This window comes from Hippichthys cyanospilos, chromosome 6, assembly GCF_059441005.1.
Source record: "Hippichthys cyanospilos isolate Australia breed blue-spotted pipefish chromosome 6, RoL_Hcya_1.0, whole genome shotgun sequence".
NCBI classification, from domain to species: domain Eukaryota; kingdom Metazoa; phylum Chordata; class Actinopteri; order Syngnathiformes; family Syngnathidae; genus Hippichthys; species Hippichthys cyanospilos.
In genome coordinates, this window is record NC_142374.1 from 17,940,296 (window position 1) to 17,963,577 (window position 23,282).

At 39.6% G+C, this 23,282-nt stretch overlaps 1 protein-coding gene across 1 annotated transcript in view; it reads left to right on the plus strand.

Annotated features, from left to right (window-relative positions):
• Positions 1-23,282, plus strand: part of tln2b (talin 2b) — a 116,777-nt gene that overhangs the window by 77,217 nt on the left and 16,278 nt on the right. The window contains exons 27-47 of the mRNA XM_088416478.1: positions 1,592-1,800; positions 3,180-3,299; positions 4,403-4,600; positions 5,056-5,195; positions 7,500-7,593; positions 7,905-7,994; positions 8,109-8,231; positions 8,863-9,006; positions 9,214-9,399; positions 9,526-9,666; positions 10,732-10,913; positions 12,337-12,469; positions 12,580-12,681; positions 12,792-12,962; positions 15,605-15,751; positions 16,820-16,921; positions 17,007-17,126; positions 17,675-17,821; positions 20,422-20,588; positions 20,808-20,991; positions 22,665-22,790. Of these exons, the coding sequence (XP_088272604.1) occupies positions 1,592-1,800; positions 3,180-3,299; positions 4,403-4,600; positions 5,056-5,195; positions 7,500-7,593; positions 7,905-7,994; positions 8,109-8,231; positions 8,863-9,006; positions 9,214-9,399; positions 9,526-9,666; positions 10,732-10,913; positions 12,337-12,469; positions 12,580-12,681; positions 12,792-12,962; positions 15,605-15,751; positions 16,820-16,921; positions 17,007-17,126; positions 17,675-17,821; positions 20,422-20,588; positions 20,808-20,991; positions 22,665-22,790 (3,026 nt within the window). The remainder of the gene's footprint in view (positions 1-1,591; positions 1,801-3,179; positions 3,300-4,402; positions 4,601-5,055; positions 5,196-7,499; positions 7,594-7,904; positions 7,995-8,108; positions 8,232-8,862; positions 9,007-9,213; positions 9,400-9,525; positions 9,667-10,731; positions 10,914-12,336; positions 12,470-12,579; positions 12,682-12,791; positions 12,963-15,604; positions 15,752-16,819; positions 16,922-17,006; positions 17,127-17,674; positions 17,822-20,421; positions 20,589-20,807; positions 20,992-22,664; positions 22,791-23,282) is intronic.

Below are 23,282 nucleotides of genomic sequence, written 5' to 3' on the forward strand. Positions count from 1 at the left end.
TTAAACTCTGCCAGGAAAAGATGAAAATGCTTTTTTTCTTCCTAAAGAGAATTATGTGAAGACTCCATTGCCTTTTTTTAATGCCCATCGGGGCTCTCGGAGGAAGCATGAGGTCTTGGAGAATGTCTTTCCTAACAATGAATGCTCACAGGCAGCTTATCATGCTGTGGCCCTGGGTGCTGCCGGCTACTCATTAATCTTATTTTCACTAGATTTAACATTCAATCAGCAAATGGCTCCTCTTGGCTGCTCAAAGCAATTTGGTGCAATTTTCTGCTATCCTTTTTGTATGTATAAAACATTAAGAGCATCTCCCATGTGAAGCCATGTTGATAATAACACCTGATTTATTTGGACATAGAGGGCATTTTATTGTGGAAGGGCTGTTCATTTTGTGGCATTACAAACTCATAATGTGCAGAATGCCGTGATTACGGGGGTGTAAAGTACCGGGTAATACACAAGCCTCCGTGTTTGTTGCTTAAAACCTGTCAACTCTAAAGACTGTTGTTAATGTGATATTCATTAAAAAAAGAACCGTAAGGTTCAAGCAACCTAGAACATTCAATAAACAAAGAGAAGGAAGACAATTGCCTTTTACTCATGAGGAGAGCGGACTGTAAGCTTCGCTTTATAAAAGCTCCTTCCAGTCTGGTTACAGATCCTTTCCGCTCCTCATTTATTAATTTGAGATGGCCCTAGGTACTGTATAAAAGTTTTTGCTGCCCTGAAGCACTGGGGGAGACATTTGGCAAAAATGTAAACAATCGGTTTGTGATGATGAAGAATGCAGTTTACTACTCCATGCTGCTGGCTTATTTCTGGGGAACATCAAGCGTGACTCTATCTGATTTTGCCCTTTGGTCAGGTCACGAAGCCGCGACCCAGTTGGTCGGGTCACAGGCCTGTCTCTTTCTTGCCGTTTCCATAACAAACATACCAATTGATTGCATAACCAACATGGGATAACCTATATGCAATTATTCTAACAAGTACCATTGTGCACTATTTTGTTTAATATTTTGATCTTTACATCAAAAGGCATTTCACAACAAAGGGGAATCATTGAAAGAAGATGAAATTTTACCCCAACAGTGATAAAATGTCAAATTCAACATCCCTTGACTCAAATACTGTGAGAATGATGTGGAAGAAAATGACAAAAAAAATGACCAACAAACTGCACAAGGGTTAAATCAATATGCCAGATCTTATTTAATGAAATATTCCAGTTGGAAGGTAAGGACAATCGATGCAAAGAAAGATCATCAACTAATTGAGCCCCGGATTCTCAGTCATACTTGAAGTTGACGGCTGATCCAGCTTTTGTCAATTTCCCCAAGACAACCTGTAATGTTGATAAATGGTGTGTATGCCCACAATTTGCCTCTATGGATGACTAATGGTCTCCTGGGGGAGCTGCTGTTTTTTTTTTTTCCAACTCATTCACTGTCAGCCCAGTTAAAATGGATTTTTGACGTCTATTGCCGTCAATGGCAATGAATGAGTTAATACCTACAGTATATCTTTCTCTTCAAAGTAACTCCGCAAACATTGCTATGATTCCCTCACGCGTGTGTTTTGTTTACAGGTGTGGCTGCCAGAGAAACAGCGCAAGCTTTGCGGACATTGGCACAAGCGGCCAGAGGTGTCGCAGCCAGCACTAAAGAGCCTCAGGCTGCCGCTGCAATGCTGGACTCTGCCCAGTATGTCATGGAGGGATCATCTATGCTGATCCATGAGGCCCATCAGGCGCTGGTACATCCAGGAGATGCTGAAAGTCAGCAGCGACTTGCACAGGTAGAAAATAGTCTTGTCCCCCTTCCAATATATTTTCATACTGAAACTATTCATAACTGTGATCATCTAAGATGCACTTTACATACTAAGCGGCGTTATGGTATTTTGGGTAATATGCAGTAGGTCTCATACATTAAGAGGAATAAAAGGAGGTAAAAGAGTGCATTCATGTCATTTATTTGTAATGTTTGGCAACTTGTCACTTTAATTCCATAATTACGGGTAGCAATTGAACTAATCATTATTTCATTCATACATTTTTTTCTTTTAATAAATTGTTAGCATTTGACCAAAACCTCCATTTGCTCAATTTAATATTTTCAAGAACACCTATACTATTGGTCAGACCACGTGTTTTTATTTTATTTTATTTTATTTTATTTTTTACAAATTATTGGCTAAAGTGTTGAAAATGACCTGCTCTCTTACAATCATGAAATAATAATGGTTGAATAGACTCGGGTTAGGGTTAGTAATCGAAAAAGTGATGTTTTGGTCGAAAAAAAAAAAAAAAGATAGTTTTGGCAAACCCCACTGAAATGATGAAGATTTTTTAATACCTTAGGTTTGGTTGAAATGGCCCAAAAAGCATATGTCTTATTTTCAGTCAATCCAAACAATTATGATTTTAATCGGAGCGGTGCAACGATTAATTCATTAATTCGCTATGATTTAAGCTTATACAGAATAAAATGCCATTGATGCATAAAAATGAAGTATTATTAATATAAAATGTTGTTATAACATCAAATTACTGTTTAATAAAAAAAAACTGTGTTACAGATCTCTGGTATAAATCTACCCCGCCCCCCCACCCACCCCAAAATAAAGCATTACAGAATTAGAAAATTGTTCCACGAACTACGCCAATGATTCACCAAAAATTAGATATATTCCTACAACTTTATCGCAATTCCATATAAAATGAGTTGTATTTTTATTGAAACACAAGATTGTTGTTTTAATATTGAACCTGCTTTGACTGTCTTCGATCTCAGGCTCAAACCCTTCTAATATCATTAAAAAAAAAATCCCCCAATAAGTTATTTCCATTCTCTTTTAAACTGAGCATTTCTTTTTCCCACAGCAATTATTATCACGCCCATGTGAGACTATTTTCATTCCACCTCACCTGCCTTGCGTTTCTCTCTCAGGAGCACTCCACAAAAACATTCTCCCACAGCCCAACAGGGAATAAACATATTGTCTGGCATTTGTCTGCGACAGCAACATAAATTAATGGCACAGATTACTTTGCACTGTGAGCCCAATTTGCATTTGAGATGTTTCGCAGCATTGCCGTGGGACATTGCATTATGCGGCGCATTGTTAGAATGACTTATGGTAGTCCGGTAACGCTTGATTGTTCCGTGTTTCAGGTGGCCAAAGCTGTGTCGCACTCGCTGAATAATTGCGTGAACTGCCTGCCGGGCCAGAAGGATGTCGACATGGCTCTCAGGAGCATCGGAGAAGCTAGCAAGAAGCTGCTGGTGGAAATTGTGAGACCTGCTCCATCTTTTGAAATTCTAAACATCTCGTATTTTTGGGACTATAAGCCACAACTTTTTTCTCATGATTTGAGCCCTCCGCTATACAGTTCGGTGCAGCTTATCTCAAAACGTGAAATTTGTCTTGGGTAAAGTCCTTTGAACCACAGCAGCGTTTAAAACAGACATATATATAATTATATATTCCATATATCATCTCTCCGTGTCAAGGCTGTGACCAAGACAAACAGGTAGTGAATCCCGTAACAGGATGGCGGCTTTGATGTGACAAAAAGGTTCATTAACAAAAAAGCACGCAACGCGCGAAATAACAGAAATTCATCAAAGTACAACACAAACGAGATACAAAGTACAAATCAAAAAGACAATGCAAAAGAGCATGTAACTAAGCAAACACGGGGGCGGAACCAGCAGGAGGGCGTGGCTGAAAAACAAGTAGTTACAAAGGGCTATCGGCAAAATGGCAAAAGTAATGAAAAAGTAACGGCGAAAATGCTAGGAAACGAGGAGACGAGGAACTTGAGCCTGGCATGTGCGCTGCATAAAGTAATAATCTGTAACATTCAATAATAGTCCCCTGATTGGGATGCGCTGGAGGTGTACGGCCAGTGGCTCCGCCCCCTAATCTGTGAACAAGGACAGATGATTAGGCACATGAGATGTGACACTGTGTAAGAATCTGCTGTTACGACCTGTGTTTTTACAGTCCAATGTTTCTTTTGTTTGTTTGTTTTTTTCTCCTCAATTTGACTGCTGCCGTTTATATACAGCTGTGGCTTATAGTCCAAAAAATATGGTACCTCCTTAAACCTTCCTAGTCCTGAAACTTCAAACTCCAGTCCACAATGACCTGTGTCCTCCATGTTTTCTTTCTTTGCAACACACCTGATTCAAGGCTCATTGTGAAGCTCCCGCAGAGCTCACTGATTAGCTAATCATTTGAATCAGGTGCGTTGCAAAGAAAGAATTGGAAAATATGCAGGACACAGGCTCTCATGGACTGATGATGGTTCAGGACTAAGAGGCTTAATAAACAGAAATTGCTCGTAACTTAGTTTATCCGATAACGAGATGTACGCGACGTTTCTTTGAAGCTCCCACCATGCAGTAAGACGTTCCAGGAAGCCCAGACCGATCTGAACAATACCGCAGCTGAACTGAACCACTCGGCGGGCGAGGTCGTTCACTCCTCCCGCGGAACGAGCAGCCAACTGGCCGCCGCATCCGGAAAATTCAGCCAAGACTTTGATGAGTTCCTGGATGCTGGAGTTGAGATGGCAGGACACACCCAAGTAGGTTTCATCATCGTTCCAACCCCACCGAAAGGTCGAGCGAGCGTTCCAATGTCAGGGCATTTTCACGCTATCCCGAATGTCGATGAAAGCAAAGTCGTATATTTTTGTCAGTTTATTACCTCCTATTCAATTTGTTTCATAATTACATAAATCCAATTCACTTAGGCACATTGCTTTGCCTAAGAGCCAGCTGTAATGAGATCTCGTGACGTTCATGTTCTGGTTATTTTGTTCATTAGCGTGGGAACATCTTCAGGGATCCGAGCTGATGTAGCATGATACTCCAGCTTTAATAAGCCTCCAACAGGAAACAGGTGGCGCAGGAGCCCAAAATACACCATCTGCAAAAAAAATAATTGTTTTTAGTTGATGCCTTGTCCATAATTTGACACTACATAATGCGGTTTGGAACAAATCTTCAATTTTTTTCTTTCATTTTGTTGGCTTTGTAGAGCAGGGACGACCAGATCCAAGTTATTGGTAATCTGAAGAACATCTCAATGGCATCCAGTAAGCTTCTGCTGGCAGCCAAGTCTCTGTCTGTGGATCCAAGTGCAGCCAATGCCAAGAATCTTCTTGCAGTTGCAGCAAGGTAAAATGGTGCATGTTTCGTTCAGAAGCTTCACAAAAGCCATCTTTTGTAGTCGAATCCAAAATAATGACACAACACAATTCGACTCCACTACAAATAATAATAAAGATATGCCCTCTGAATAGTGACAATCTATTTTACTATTAATACTTCAATATTTTTGAAATGTTTATAAATGGTAATGTTCAGGTGTGTTTGCCAGAATCTTGATGTCAATTTTTTGGTACGGTTCTTGAGTGTGATCTTATTATGCTCTTAAAATAAATGGATCAATAATAACCCAAGCCTATTTTTACCAAATTTGACAAATTTTACTCAAAACGCGAAATTTTGGGGGTTGTTTGGTATAGAACAACCAAAATGTTTGGGTCAAACTGACCCATAAGTGTGATATTTTCAAGCCAAATGTTTTTAGAGTGCATGTTGCAATGTTTCATTCAATTTGAATGATTTTTGGAGCAACTGTTTTCAAATTTTTACATTAAAAACTTTTGGGGCATAAATAACAAAAACTGGTTCAAAAGAGAACCAATTAAACATTTTCAGTAATTAAATTTAACCCAAACGTTGGGTCAACTTTTCTGGATTATTTATTTGTAACTGTCTGGGGTTGTTTATTGTAAAGAAAAAAAAAAATCAAAGTTGATGTAAATATTGGGCTGGTCCTTTTTTTAATCCATATTTGGGTCAGTTTTTATCCTTACTGTTATTAGAGTGTGAATAACTTAATCTAATCTTTTTACACTCTAAAAATAGTTCGCTGCAAACAAAAACAAAATAAAAAGGGAGTAAAAAATGAACTAATGCAACTTTTAGTGTAAAATTAATACCTTAAAAAGTTGGGTTGGTGAGAGTTGTTTTTTCAGTGTAAAAAAAAAATAATAATAAATGCCGGTTAAAAATACACTTGACGCTTCAGGTGTAGCAGTTGAATCAAAACAAAAATGGATTGCTCGGATTCCAAAGGGGAATAACTTAAAAAGTTGGTTGGACCCTTTTTTGATTTTTTTTTTTTTTTCGTAAACCTTCTGTTGTAATACGTGCAGGTGTATTTTTTATCCTATGTTTCCCAAACACTATTTAAACTCACAGCATACATATATATATACAGTCGAACCTCTATATAGTGAACCTCTACAAAGTGAATCTCTCTTCATAGTGAACGAATCTTTACGGTCCCTTGCAAAACAGCTATATTTGACGTGTATGTAAAACCTCCTCATAGTGAAACTCCACATAGTGAATAATCTCTTCATAGTGATGCTATTAGTCAGTCCCTTGACAGCATCTACCTCTATATTGTGAATATCTGAACTTATCGAAAATTGTGAAGTTGTAAAATTGGGCGCACTGTCGGGATTTCCTCCCTGCCTAGCCGCTCTCGCGCGCCGCGACTTTCTCTTGCATTTTCACTTCGTCCGCCGTCCACTGCGCACGCGTTTCTCCGCTGGTCATCCCTCCGAAAATTCTAAGATGTCGGAATCTGCCGTGAAAAGTATGGATGCTAGATCTATAAGTCGGAAGCGAAAGCCTTTGTCGTTGGAGGAGAAGTGCGACATAATTCGGAAGTGTGCGAGTGGAGTGAAGCAGAATGCCATTGCAAAGGAGTACGATGCTTCGCCTGCTGCGATATGTGGCATTCTGAAAAAGAGAGAAGAGATAATGCGACTTGTGGAATAATAATAAAGATATTTGTTCAATGTAAAATGTTTTTACATTAGTTTTACCGCATTAGATTTTAGTGTTTAAACAACTTAAGTTGTTTAATGTACATTTATTTACATATTTATTTTTAAAAAAACGTATATAAAATTATTTACATATTTATTAAAAAATTATTCACATATTTCATCAATGAATTCTGAACATTTTAGGAAAACCTCTATAAAGTGAATCTCTCTTCATAGTGAACTTCTCTCCTCGGACCCTTGAAGTTCACTATGTAGAGGTTCGACTGTATATATATATATATATATATATATAATATAATATATATATATTTTTTTTTTTTATGGCCTTGTCCAGTCAGTATTTCTTCAGGGAGTCATCTTCCTCCTTGTGGAGGGAAGCCAGGCAGCTGCTCCCGAAGGGCTTTGGGCCTGACTGACTTCTCTCTGTCTAATTAGGAAGATGGAAGCCTTGGCTGGAAGCTGTGTGTGCTCAGCAAAGCTGAACCGCAAACCCGAGACAATTCCGTCACTCCCGCACGTTCTTGTGCAATTCGTTGTTAGCTTATCGCGCCGAATGGCCTGAATAGGGCAACATGTGAGTGACGGAAGTGAAAAGGTTGCTTATTTTTTTCAGGGCGGTGACAGAGAGTATCAACCAGCTGATCACGCTGTGCACGCAGCAGGCTGCGGGGCAACGGGAGTGTGACAACGCCTTGAGGGAGTTGGAGGTAGTCCTTCCATGCCATTACACCGTATTCCAACCTTGAGTTGAAATCAATTACAGCGCTCGTATGACTTTCGGCCCGGATTCTGATACATCAACAGAATCATTCATTGGAGATGAACATTAAAGTCAGCATTAAGATAAATTCAATTACCCAAGTCAATGAGAACGATAATAAGGCTGCACATTAAAAAGAGTTGAATATCAAAGTCTATGGCAGTTAGATCGTTTTACATATTTGATTCACAACCTGGTAGCAATGTCTTTGTTATCATAATTTGAGTTCTAACCATTTGTGAGTGTGTGTGCATGTAGGCTGTCAGAGGGCTCCTGGATAATCCCAGTGAGCCCATCAACGAACTTTCCTACTTTGACTGCATCGAGAGTGTCATGGAAAATTCAAAGGTACATCCTCCAAAGTGTCTTTCCGTTTCCATATAGTTTGAGGATTTGGTGAGTAAGTAGGCCGAAAAAGACCCAATATTTTAAAAAAAACATTGTGGTTTTGACCTGTTTTAGGTCCTCGGAGAGTCGATGGCAGGAATCTCGCAACATTGTAAGACATGTGACGTGGTGGCTTTTGGGGAGTGTGTTGGCGTGGCATCCAAAGCCCTCTGTGGGCTGACAGAGGCTGCAGGACAGGTGAAAATGCACAATTTTCTCAATCCATGTGCAGTTTTTTGTTACCATTTATTGGTCGTTTTCTTCCTCATCGCTCTCGCAAAAATTTAGCCAAGGGATGGCACAATCCTGGTAGTGTGATAACTAAGCGACCGGGCCATTTTTAACTTTATGTTATCACCGTCTGGGTGAAATTTCAGCTCCCTGGTGTGTTCCTGCAATGCTTTCCCTTTGAAGTAACACACATTTAATTCAAAGTTCCAAGAAGTGGATAAAACACTAAGACGGCAACGATACAAATAAAACGGAGAAAGTTATAAAGCAGCAACACTATGCATCAAGCATGTTCATAAACATGAACCCATGTTACGTAAAAGACGATTGAGAAGTCGTATTTTTTGGATTATAAATAAATAAACCAGACATCCCATTTTACCCAGGACAGTCACTATTGTGTGACTTGTATCCTGATTCTCGAAGAATTTAGGTCAACTTCATTGATGTAGGTTACTTTCTCATGTCCCGTTTTTAATGTCCAGCAAAATTCCTGGTTCAGGAATTAGACTCTACCAATGAGTCTAATTGTGAATCTTAACTGACGTGTTCATCTAGATTAGTACTTTGCTCTAACGTGTTGATATTTCTATTTTAGGCCTCTTATCTTGTAGGTGTGTCTGATCCAAATAGTCAATCAGGCTATGAGGGGCTGGTAGACCCCATCCAGTTTGCACGAGCCCACCAAGCCATACAGATGGCTTGTCAGAGCTTGGTGGACCCAAATAGTACTCCTTCACAGGTAAGAATGTTATACTTAATACCAGGGTTGGGTAAATTATCATTCACAGGCCACGAAGGAACGCATTGCATTTTAAACTGACCTGTAATAGTTTTTCAAATGACTGTCAAAGCATCGAAAGGTTTGCCTACAGCTGATTCAGAGCCCGAATCATGAAAATGTGTTTTTAATGTATTTAACGCTCCTCGGTGTCCTTGGATTCGCCAGGTCTTATCTGCGGCAACCATCGTAGCCAAGCACACGTCGGCTTTGTGCAACGCCTGCCGCCTCGCTTCCTCAAAGACCTCCAATCCTGTTGCTCGGAGACAGTTTGTGCAGTCAGCCAAAGAGGTGGCCAACACCACCGCCAACTTGGTTAAAACCATCAAGGTCAACTCCCCAACTGATCAAAACGTTGAGTGTGAATTTATTACCAAGTCTATTTCGTCACGTGAGGAGTTCTCTTCAAGAACCGAGTCAATCCATACAATTGCTTGTAAAAAGTGGTCATGGGTTCAGATGGAATGTTTTGTTTTTTAGGCTTTAGATGGCGATTTTTCTGAAGACAACAGAAACAAATGTCGAGTCGCGACCACGCCTCTCCTTGAGGCGGTCGAAAATTTATCTACCTTCGCCAACAATCCGGATTTTGCCAGTATCCCAGCTCAAATCAGCAATGAGGTAAGCGTTCATTTAGAGGTGCAACAATGATTAATCGGCAACTAATTGTCAAATTCATCGATAATTATTCATTATAATATTTGATGTTGATCGATTTCTGTAGTCTTCAATAAAAGCACACTGATTATCGAAAATAAAGCATATGTTTTCACTTGATGATCAATGTTTTGGGGCGATTTTCTGACCTTTGTACGACCAAACCACAAACTGAATAAAAATGAATATACGTTATTTGAAACAATGAGAGGCATGGAAGTTGAAACGTGTGTGTGTGTTTTACACAGTTCATCGATTAAACACCAAACTAATAGTACTGACTGATTAATTGACTGACAAAAAACTCTTTACTTGCTGTCCGAAAGTAGACCGATTATCATCACAATAATTATTTTAAAGCATCCGCAATTGCTAGTTCAATCATTAGCCCTACATTCATTCAAATGCCTGCTTAGAAGGCTAAATGTATTCCATTCCTCTTTTCTGGCAGCACACACACTTCTCGCCTAAAATGGATCTCACTGTTTGAAAATTGCTTCTATTTTCAGAAATGTTCTTTTACTAAATGACATCGCGCTGAGTATCCCACAGCCAGTCGCTTAAAATAACCCGAAAATAATGAAACAATCCGGAAAGGTTTGTGCTGTAAATATTCTGGGAATTGCAGTTGTGTTTTTTTTCTCCTTTCTAGTAACGCAATACAAAGATACATTTTTATGTTTGCAATCAGAGCGGAAAGGTCCTCTAAAAGCTTTATGGTTGTAATCTGGTGGAGGGCAGTGTTTAACGGCACTCACGCCCGTACCGCCGCCGCTCTAATCTTCATCTTGTTAATCTAATTGTCGAGGGAGGCTTTGCTTCGGATCATAAAGACTGAAGGTGTTTCTTCTTGTGTCTCTGTAAAGCTGTCTTTCTAATCTCATCCCTGAGTTTGATTGCTCAGTTGATCTTTCAGCCGTAGTCGAAGGAATATGAACGCCTCTGTCGTAGCGATCCGACTAGATCCTCAGCGTTAGCCTTTAACCTACGCTGTTATTCCACCCGCTCCAATATGGGCTTTTTCCACAGGGTTCAGTTGCCCAGGAGCCGATTGTTCGTTCCGCTCGCTCCATGCTTGATAGCTCCACTTATCTCTTGGAAACGGCACGCTCGTTGGTACTCAACCCCAAAGATCCCCCTACTTGGTCAATCCTAGCTGGTCACTCCAGAACAGTTTCTGACTCCATCAAGAGCCTCATCACGTCCATCAGGTTGGTGGAAACCCATTTATATTGTGTGATTACGTGACTGTTCCCATATTGCCATAAGTTCTGCAGGGTTTTTAGCTTCTGGCTTCCTGGCACGTTCAAATGTATTCGCAAGTACGTTTTAACGTCTTTGCAAATATGTGCTTCATGCCGTGGTGCGTTGATGAGTCTATTCCGTAGCATCACGGGGAAAAATGCTATGTCTTTGTATTTAGCCTAATAGTACATTTAGACTTATTTGTAAGTGAGTTTGAACGTATTTGAAAATACATTCGAAGATATTTAAAAATACATGCAAATGTGCATGTAAATAAGTTCCAACATACTTGCAAATAAATTACAACGTACATGCAAATGCGGTTGAATCTCTTTCTAAGCTAAGTGTTAAATACATAGCACATTTTTCCCATAATGTTACAGGATATGCTCATCAACATACTGTGGCATGATGGGAACAAATGAGATGTTTTTAGCATTTAGCTCACATATTTGTTTGGAAGCATTTGCAGGTGCATTCAAATGTATATGAAAATATGGCGAATTTCAAAATATGTTTAAACATATACCTGCAAATACGTTCGAACATACTTGTAAGATATATGCTAAGAACCAAGCTTCTTTTTTTTCCAATGATGCTGCTAACACCCTGTGGCATTATGAGAACATGTGTTGTGTTTATAGGGTTAGGGTTTTATATATATATATATATATATATATATATTTTATTTTTTTTTTTTCTTCAAATTGGTAGCTTCATGCTTCTGTACATTTAGACTAAAAAACAAACTGACTCGTTGTTTATTTTTTTAATTGATTTTTAAATTTTTATGTTGTTAAACGTTACTAATCTGCCATTATCAGTTGCATTTCATAGTTGTGTGACAGCTTTCACACAACATTTTATCAAAAGTAGAGTCTTGTTTTTATCCACCTCTATGAAAAATATCCAAGAACTGGAGTCGAGGCTTTAAGATTCTTTCCATAAATATGAAAACAGTATGTGGAATTTCACTTCAAATTTAAGTAAACACTTTTGATTGACTATGATGTTGCAGCCTCTAACCCGTTAGTTTATTAGAGGAGACGGCCGGGCTCCTCTGTTGCTAGGCAACCTTAGCGATGACAGGACTCCAAAAGGCAACGTGAAGCTCCCTTCACTTTGTGGTCTTCACACATCACTTGTCTCATGGTTTAAACAAACAAGTTCTATTTTTTGGTGTGTGTGTGTGTTAACTCATTCACTGTTTGCAAAGTTAAAATGTAACTTTAGGATCTATTGTTGTCAATGATAGATTTCTTGGGAGAAACGAACCTTGACACATATGTTTTGAATTGCATTTATGACAGTTTTAGTTATCCAACACCTACCTACACAAGATTAGAACAAGAGTGCCAAGATTTTCTTTTGATTTTTCTCCCCCCCTAGGGATAAAGCACCAGGGCAGAAGGAGTGTGATTACTCAATAGATAGCATCAATAAATGTATCCGGGACATTGAGCAAGCCTCCCTGGCTGCAGTCGGCCAGACCTTGCCCTGCAGAGATGATATCTCCATGGAAGTAAGCAGCCCATCAGCTCCGTCTTGTCCCTGAGAAAGGAGCTTAATGGGATCTGTAGTCTTTCTGTTGTGATTTATACCATAATTCGCTCTGCCTTTGTAACTCACTAGGCACTGCAGGAACAGCTGACTTCATCCGTGCAGGAGATTGGGCATCTGATTGATCCCGTCTCCACAGCCGCCCGGGGTGAAGCTGCCCAGCTGGGACACAAGGTGTAGCTCTGATAATATATCCCTTTATCCCTTATGGATTTAGATAAATAGGACTCGATGGTGTTCAACAATCCTTTCCCAGATGACTCTCCTAACCTTATTTCACCTAGGTGACTCAGCTGGCGAGCTACTTTGATCCACTTATTGTGGCATCGGTCGGCCTGGCCTCCAAGCTGCATGATCACCAGCAGCAAATGACCATCCTGGACCAGACCAAGACCCTGTCGGAATCGGCCCTGCAGATGCTTTACGCCGCCAAGGAAGGTGGCGGAAATCCAAAGGTAATGAGCGGTCCCTAGCATTCAAATTGACGGAATATACGTGGAAACTGACGCTACTTGATGAATTCAATGGATTCATCATCGAATAGAATATACAGCGGGTATAAAACAAAAGTGGGATCGATTCCAATCATCAGGGAACTGATTGAATGTTCCTGACCTTTAAGTGTTTTTGTGCCCTGTTTCTTTGGATTAACAGTTATTCAAAAGTAGGGCTGTAACTATCTTTTTCAAAATCAATAGAATTGTCACTGATTTTTTTCAAAATCATCGATTATCAAATCAAAACAAAAACATTAAAACTGGTTTTATTGTATCTATTTTCTATAATCTACTAATCTGGGTCAAAGTAAGCGGGTGTAACGACGCATCATTTATAATCTTCTAACAACCCTTCTAACCCTAAAATAACCAATTAGCAGTCCTGGTTAGCATTAGTGTACTAGCGATTACCATTTCACAAACCCTACCATTTTGTTCACATATATACAATATGTTTAAGTGTACGTTACACATGAACTAGTGTCATTAAAGTCATGTACAGATAATGCTTCAACAATAATCAATACAAACAAAACTAGTAAGTGCTTTTAAAGGCAAAAAATTTCAGTAGCCATTTGGTCACAAGTTGGGGAACCCTCAAGAAATTGTTGAAGTTATTGTTGAAGTTTCACATTGAATAAAAGGGCTTCATCATTGCAACACTGAATGTGACAAGGCGGAGCTTCGAGGCAAATATTTTTAGTCACCCTATTTTTTGAATGACCTGACTTAGTGACCTCTTTTTTTTTTTCAGCCATAGACCAAACCAAACTGGATATGGGCAAAGTTGAAAGGAAACCTTTGAAAGTGAATAGAAAATATTGTATCATTGTAAAGGTTCTTGTTTACCTGGTATCATGTAAAACTGGCAAGTGTACAGAATCCACTTTCACAGGTAACATAAAAGAGTATTTATTTTCAGTCAAGGAATTAAATTATGTTTGTTTAAATTACAAAATCATAAATATCTTTGAGCAGGCTGTTTTGAGGAATAGTACAAGGAAGATATATTTTAATGAAGGGCGACTGTCTAATAAGTCAGTTGTTATAAATTTTTACTGCATTCTGACAAGGTATAGCGCCACTTCTTCCCTGCTCTAATGATACAGACTATACATTTACAGTAATTGGATGAGTCTGCCTTTAGTGTGAGGGACTGTTTATGCATGATCAAAGTGGAACTAAAGGGAAGAGATGTCATTATCGAGATTTTTTTTTTTTTTTTTTACCTTATACATTGTGGGCTACATTTGCTTGACAGGTTATCTGTTTTTTCCTGTGTTTAAAAATATTCTGCTTGCCTAATGCTGAATTTTGAGTCCATTAGAGGAGCAGTGTAAGCTCTTACATTGTTTTCAGAGCAGCCATAGATGTATTAGTTAGTATTAGTGTGGGATTTTCCATCACAAATTTTTGTTGGTGAGCTGTTACAATGGAACACTTTCTCAGAACCTCTTCCGATATGGTAAAGAAAACAGACGGTTAAAAAGAAACAGTAGTCCCAATATTGCATTTTACAACAATACTTAACCATTTACTCCATATGTCCCTGTGAATGAAATAAGTGAAGCTAGTGGTATAAATTTTCATCGTAGCATTGTTGCCAAAACCACACCAACCAAGACCAAGTTATCAACTTGCCTTGGGAGTATTGAGACCGGGACATAACCTAAGACTTTTGAAGGTAGAGACTAAGGCAAGACCAAGACTGCTTATTGAAGAGAAAAAAAAAAAGCATACCAAAATGACCGGTATCCAACTGTCCATCCATTTTCTAGAACCACTCGTCCTCACAAGGGTCTCAAGACCACTATACTCTTGCTGGTGCCTATCCCAGCAGTGTTCAGGCATCCAATCGCAGGTCACAGAAGAACGAACAACCATTCACGCACCCAATCACACCTAAGCACAATTTAGAGTGTCCAATACACCTTGCATGTTTTTGGAGTGTGGAAAGAAGCCGGAGTGCCTGAGAAAACCCACGCAGGCTTGGGAAGAGCATGCAAACTCCACACAGGGAAGCCAGAGCGAGCTATAATTTAGCTCGGGAGTCTGAACTGTGAGTTGGATGTGCTAACCTCTTCCACCGAGCCGCAAAATGACTAGTATGTTTTTTTTGTTTTAATTTAATTACCTTTAAGTTACAAAGAACAAAAACTGTTATGTTTATTTTTTATGTCAAACAATGAAACAAATCCTTTCAAATTTCTTGTATCACTTCTACAAATAATACAATTTCCTGCTAATAACAAACATAGTAGCAGTTGTAGTGGTCTTGTCCAGTCTTGATAAAAAAAAAAAATCTGGTCTCCTTTGCCCAATTCCAAGATCAGACTGGAATACTTAAAAAAATAGAAAAAAAAAAAATTCTGTCTGTCAAGGACCACAAAAAAACACCACAAGCAGCACTTATTTCAATCTTAGGTACATATTAGATTGTAAGTATGGTTAAGTATTGTTGTGAAGGAATTGGTGTGTGCTGTGATGATGCCACAGGACCATTCTGGAACCTGTAATGGAAAAGCACCTAACAAGAAGTCCTCTGACTCAATTAGAGCTACAGTATTATAATGTTTGGTTTTAATCTTCACCATCCCCAGGCGTCCCACACCCATGATGCAATCTCCGAAGCGGCCCAGCTGATGAAAGAGGCCGTAGACGACATCATGGTGACTTTGAACGAGGCGGCCAGCGAGGGGGGCATGGTCGGGGGCATGGTGGAGTCAATCGCCGAGGCCATGGGCAGGGTGAGAAGTGGATTCCGCCTCCGCTCTTATTCCCAACCTCATTTGTCTGAGTAATTCCGCAGCGGGTGTGCTTGAAATGTGTCCTTGTCTGTGACTCTCATTATTCCACTGGATGAACCATTTGAAATCCTCAGGCAAATAATTTTATTAGCACTTACTCACGCCTGCTGGGAGACAAGTCAGTGTGTTGACTTTGAGGTTAATAATTGAAAATACACACTCATCGCATATTTTGTGTCGTCTCAAAACCACTAGCAAGATTTGGATGTAACCTCACTTCCCGAAATCCCAGTCCACAAGACTGACCACAGTTGTGCCCCACACTGATGTGCACAATCTCAAACATGGCCAATTATAATGGTATATGATTATAATTTTGCGCACTAACAACAGATATTCACAGATTAAGGCTGTCCAGCTTCCTGAAGATAGCAATGCTAGCTCTATCAAGCTAGCGCTAGAATTAGGACTGTAAACAATCCAACATTAGCAAAGACAGCTACATTCAGTAGGTAGCTTGACTTATTCATAATAGATTGTTACTATTACATAAAATCGATCAATTTGAAGCTTTATTTTTTATCAGTTTAAACTTTTAAAAAAAATGATAATGTACCTATGGAGCAAAAACATTGCTAAATTGCTTCTGAATCTGTTTAGGTGCCTGAGGTCCCTTCACGCTGTTTCTGTTTGCTCGTAGAAACCGAGGGACGGGCATTTTTATTATTTGTTATTATTTTCGAAAGGTGACTATTCTAAAATAGATTGCGAGAGTGCCCGCAAGTGCATGGTTATGACGATTCTTGCGATCAAATCGTGACATTTGCTTTTTGTCTTATCCCATCTCCAAAAATAGCTTTTATAGACAGTGGCTTCTGATTTGTTATGAATATTTATAACTGGAACCCCTATGGTCCGCTAACACTCTCTATTACTAATAGTCTACAGCTTTATCTATTTTATTTTGTTGTTGTTTTCCTTTTTAAGACCATTATATTGATATGAAAAGACTATATAGAAAACCTAGAGGAACAGAGAACTAAACCATCTTCTGCTTGATCTTCATAGCTGGATGAAGGCACACCTCCTGAACCCGAAGGTTCCTTTGTGGACTATCAGACAACGATGGTGAAGTTCTCCAAAGCCATAGCCATCACAGCCCAGGAGATGGTGATTACCTTTTCCATTTTGATGATTGTGTAGCTTCACAGATGTTCATTAGCTAATGAGGCTTTTTCCCTCTCGCTCTGACCAGATGACCAAATCAGTGACCTGCCCCGAAGAACTGGGTGGCCTTGCTTCTCAGGCGACTGTGGACTACGGACAGCTTGCACACCAAGGACGCCTCGCTGCTGCCACAGCGGAGCACGAAGAGGTCAGAGGTCATGTTCTGTCACTCCAAAAAAAGGATCCAGGCTTATGAGATTTCCTTCTGAAATATCACTTGAATAGCAGATGTTAGATCCCAAAATGCTTTCATGTGTTTGCTCACACATTGATGGAGGCAGATGTTTGCTTTGTGATATGACTGTCCATCTTTGAGATCAAAGTAAATGCTATCCCTCTCGCATGTGTCACTCTGAGCACCCACACGGTCATTTCTTAAACTTTCGTTTGTTTGCGGGAAAGCTATGTGTGTGGAAACATCACGCTAATAAGCTCACAGCTCTTATCAGTAACTTGTACATAACAGGCTGCTGCAAACCCTGCTGGTTACCATAGCGACACATCGCCCCGACGAGTCTAAAAGCCTATAGTGATGCTTATAAAAGCGCACCCACCCACCCATGTATCTCAGCCTAGAAATTAAATGCTACTGCCAGCTTTCTCTAAAGAGTGTTTTTACTTCCCTTTCCATCTTCTGGCCAAAAGAAAAGTTCAGCATATGATTGTATGGGAACTAAGGACGAGTTATGCTTTCAGGTCGGTTTCCAGATCAAAACGCGTGTGCAAGAGCTGGGTCACGGCTGTATCTACTTGGTCCAGAAAGCCGGAGCCTTGCAGCTCAGCCCCACAGACAGCTTCTCCAAAAGGGAGCTCATCGAGTGTGCACGTGCGGTCACAGAGAAGGTACCATGCTCTTTCACAATTTACTCAATGGGGGTACCGTGGTGCAGTTTGAGTTGATAGATAAATTTACAATTGATATAGTTTTGGTCAAATAGGGCAAGTGTGAGGCAGTACTATTGTACACCGTTTAAAATTTCTCCCACTTGCGGCCCCTTCTGAAGTTTTCTTATTTTCTCCAGATGGGATTTTTGAGTTTTTCCTTCCCCTTCTGGCAGCTTTGTTCAGGGGATGCTTTTGTGTATTTATGATGTTCTGTGTGACTTCTTTTTCACGTGGGGCTCTTTGAGACTGCGGAGATCCAGGGCTATACATAATACGAGACAGCGGGTACACATGACCAAACTGTGGATACAAATGACTAAACTGTGGATGCATATTAATAGTCTGGTGCTACATATTACTAATCTCTGGGTACATATTCATCTATGAGTACATACTAATACTAAACTGTGGATACAGATCAATAAACTGAGATGATTAAACAATAGGTACATATTACTATAGTGTAAACACACATTACTAAACTGGGTACGGACTGTAGATATATATTAATAAACTGTGGTACAAATTACTAAACTGTAGATACATATTACCATACTGTGGACACATATTACTTAACTGTGGGTATGTAGTATCAAACTCTGTATAGATTACTAAACTGTGGGGTCATATTACTCGTCTGTGGGCATAATTCTAAATTGGATGCAGATCAATAAACTGTGGGTATAGATTAGTCAACTGTGGTTAGAGTTTACTAAACTGGGTGTAGATTACTAAACTGTGGAAATGTATTACTAAACGGTGGGTGCAGATTATGAAACTAGGAAAATATTACAAAACAGTGGGTACATATTACAAAATTGTGGAAAAATATTCCTAAACTTTGGGTGCAGATTACAAAACTAGAAATATATTTCAAAACAGTGGGTACAGATTACTAAATTGTGGAACAATATTACTAAACTGTGGGTGCAGATTGTGAAACTAGAAATATATTACAAAACAGTGGGTACATATTAGATTAGTAAACTGTGGATACATACAGTATTACGAAACTGTGGGTGCAGATTCGTAAACTGTGGGTACAGATTACAAATCTGTGGGTGTATATCACTGAACCGTAGATACAGATGACTAAACTGTAGGTATTGATTATCTTTTTTTTTTTTCTCATACCCTACATCTCCAGGAAAAGTAAAATGTTCTCCCTCGGCTGATGTCACGCTTCTCTGAATTTAATGAAACTCGTCCTCATAGTTAATGCATATGGTTTACTTTGTTATTGCTGTAATAAATGATGCTTCATGTACAACTGGCTGCTCTTTATATCATCCGACAAGGAAGTAATAAAGTCAGACTTAAATTTGTTCAAGTTTAGTAGAATATAAATGTGATGTGTTATTTTGGGTGATAATAAAGGATTTTACCGCGAAGGCAATGCAAGTCAGGAAAGTAAAGCTATCCTGCACCAATACAAAGTGAATAGCAATTGTAATGTGTCCCTGCTATGACCCTGGCAACGATGAGCTATGCTAGTCACACATTAGCAATTCTGTTCCACTACAAGACTGTGATTTCATTCAGCGCACTGAGCCTACTTGATTAATTTGAGCTTTCGCACTTGCTGATGTGAATCTTGTGCCTCGTTCAACGGTTCCTCTCGGGGCTCTTAGTTGCTTATGAGATGCTGGCAGATGCTGCTAGTCGCTCAGTCTGGCTAATCAACTTGTTGTGATTGTAGTGGGCTTCGATTTAAGTCATGCTTAACCTTGTGTCCGTTTCTTGTTCGCATTTGCTAGCGTTTGCTAAATTGTTCCAACCATTAAAAGCTTCAGCAGTAATCATTAAAAAAAATCATTCTTTGTGAAGCTAAAAGCACTTTCACACAGATTTCAAACACAGATCTAAAACACGGATTTTTACTTACTGTTAGTACGTCAAATTCATCCTTCAGAGATCCCAAGGTCCAATGAGCCCACCAAGCAACTTATTCACAGGCTTTTACAATAGTTCTCTTCATTTTTTTATTTGTTGTTCCCGACTTCTTTTATTTTCTGCTAGTTCTAAAATTTAAAATCTCATATTGACCATAAAACTATAAGCTTTTGCAAACTAGACAACTTTACGAATAGGTTGAGTATACACACGGCTTTAAGTGAGATGACTTAAGTTAAATTAAGTATTCCCCATATTCAACCGTTGCCAGGTAAATTAGGCACTGGATTACACAGCAGATCATTAAGTTAATTTATCATTAAATAAGTTTATAATAGATCATAGACAATAATAAATATATGAATATATTCTACAGTGTTTGAAATGTCCAAATGCATTTAAATGCTTTTAATGTTTGGTATAAATTTGACGAGAGGGTACCGTGGACTTGTGACGTCATGGCACCGCATTAAGTTTATCTTTAAGAGATCCGTGTGCTACATACAGAATAATAGATTGACAGATAGCCAGAGATCTCGATTGAAACATTTTCTTCTGCCACCGTCTTTGTGCCAGACTGCTCTAAAATATGCAAGTGTAATAATAGATGTCTAACAAAGTGTTGTATAATTGTTATGCAGTTATGCAATCTTTCCATGTTGCAGGTGTCATTGGTACTGTCGGCACTGCAGGCGGGCAACAAAGGCACCCAGGCATGTATCACAGCAGCAAGTGCGGTTTCTGGCATCATCGCTGACCTGGACACGACCATCATGTTCGCCTCTGCGGGAACACTCAACCCTGAGAATGAGGAGTCCTTTGCTGACCACAGGTGTCTGTGACCTTGTATTATACAAACATTTTTTTTTAAATGGACTCAGAGAAAACAAATGTATGAACCTGGTATTCTATATTTGTGAGCGACTCAAGAAGAAGCCAAAGAAAAGAAACAAGCTGACCAAAAATCTCCCTTCATTTCAAAGAGCTTATTACTGAATGTGAATGAGGTTATTGATTGTGATGCTTTTTTTTTTTTTTTTTTTTTTCCCAGGGAAAGCATTTTGAAGACGGCCAAGGCGCTGGTGGAAGACACCAAGCTTCTGGTAGCCGGAGCCGCATCCAGCCAGGAGAAATTGGCCCAGGCTGCCCAGTCCTCAGCGAAGACCATCACCCAGCTCACGGAGGTGGTCAAACTAGGAGCCACTAGCATGGGCTCTGAGGACCCTGAGACACAGGTGATCTGTTATATATCACTGCGCAAACATGTATTAAAAACGTAATGTACTATGCTTTCTGTTCTACTGCAAAATCTAATGCTTCAGAAAAGAACACAGACAATTGGCAAACCTGGTTAAAAATAAATAAATAGACTCGGTCATCCCAAGACAGATGAGCAATAGGCATGGAAAGAGACAACTGGTACTCAAACTCCACCAGAGATAGACGAATGACCCAAGGGCAGGCGAGCAAAGATGAGACGCATAGTGGGGGACGCAAGGCCTGGCAGGGAACTAATAGGTTGACTCTTATAATGAGAAAAACTCATTAAAAGAACTTCTAAAACACGAAGCCTAAACATAATGACACAGGAGGGAGACAATGGCAGAAAGGGAGTGGACAGGTTCGGAAACAGACTACTAATAAACCCTGTACAAAGAACTAAATACACTCAGACTCATCAAAAAAAATGAGAAATGGTTTTTCACTGCAAAATATACTGGTCAATTCTGATTGAATACAGTTGGACCCAAAGGTAATATTCCAAGCAGTTGGATGCTTTAAGAAAACAAGACAGAATTAGTTCAAGAGGAAATCAAGTCAAAAATTCATACATCTAGCCTTAAATTCTGGAATACTATTGAAATCATTCATTCACAAAGACACATTTCTCCTAAGAGTCCAGACATTCAATCCCAGGTACTCATTTACCTGTGTACGCATGTGTGGTACTATATACACTGTATAGATATCAGATTTCAAATGTTTGGCAAAACAGGGTCTAAAATGCCTAAAGATTACTAGTGGAAGGTAATCAATTGCTTCAAATAATTAAGTACGTAAGCGAATCCATTACCTTAGATAATTAACCCATATGTGATATTTTGGTCTCTCCTGGCATTGCAGAAGCATCCCCCTCAATGACGATATACAGCACCGCATATTGTAAGGGTTAAGTTCAAAAGTGCAAACTTTATTTTCCTTTACAACACACAACACAAAGTGTGCCAGAGTTTAACAAGCAGCTGCTAACTCCTCCCTGAATCTTGCCTTTATTTGCAACTAAATAAGACCCAATTTAACAGGTCGTTAGACTGGTTCAGACTCCATGTTGGACTGAGCCTGGATATGTTTTTGTCATAGATCAGGTGGGTGCTGCTGTAAAGCAGTGATGTAAAGTGTTGTAAACACTGCGGCTACTGTATCAATACTGTATTTGACAGTCGCCATATATAATTTAGAAAAAAAACGCAAATCACTGAAGCGAGGGAACACTGTATCGCTAATTAAATAACCTTACAAAGGTAGTTCCAAAGTTTATTGAATCACCCTCGGTTTTCATCCCAAAAGATTTTGTGCTGGTTAGAGGGTATTTGGCTTAAAAGGGAGTGCATTAAGACCCACGTAGCGTGTTCTTGTAAAAGACCTGACTTCCCTTCTAAGAAGGTGATTGACAAGAAAACAGACACGTTGCAAACCTGATTAAAATAACTAAAAACAATCAAGAAGAAGTGCAAGGCAAAGGCTCTGCCAAGAATCCAAATAGGCCTTTGACATACAACCTAATTTCTCCCGTTCACTATATCATGACTGGATGGGAGTGATAAACGCTACATGAAGAAATCCTCTCCCCGGGCAAGTGCTGATGAGGCGCCGTTGTGTTTTATTGATCCCGGCTTCCTCTCCTCAGGTGGTTCTGATCAACGCTGTGCGCGACGTGGCCAAGGCTCTGGCCGAACTCATCGGCGCCACCAAGTGTGCCGCGGGCAAGCCCGCCGACGACCCGTCCATGTATCAGCTAAAAGGCGCCGCTAAGGTATAAAGTGCCGGTCGGTCGGTCGGGCACATGATTGTCACAAATGTCACACAATCCAGACAAGAAATCTCCTCAATGGATGTATATTTTCTTCTAAATGGAATGAAGGCCACCCAGGGTCTTGGTCCCATTGACAGATTGGTTCTCGTCTTATACCATATGGTGCCCCCCCCCCATCCTCACACCCCTAACACGAGACCTTCTGAATGTCCTGCTGTGCATTTGCTTTCATTACTCACCAAGTGAGGCTCTTGTTACGGAATGCAGCAGGAGCCTTGTGCAAAAAGAATCAGCAAGAGGAAAAATTAATTTTTACCAAATTGGCTATTATTGAATAAATAGTGTGATGAATGCTCACTAATTTATGTTGTATTTTCAGCGTTTATTAGCTTTGCAATTATAATCAAACGGCTTCAACTCACTTGAAAATAAAAAAATGCATCATTTACAGTGCCTGTCAAAAGTTTGGAAACACATTCGCATTCGAATGAG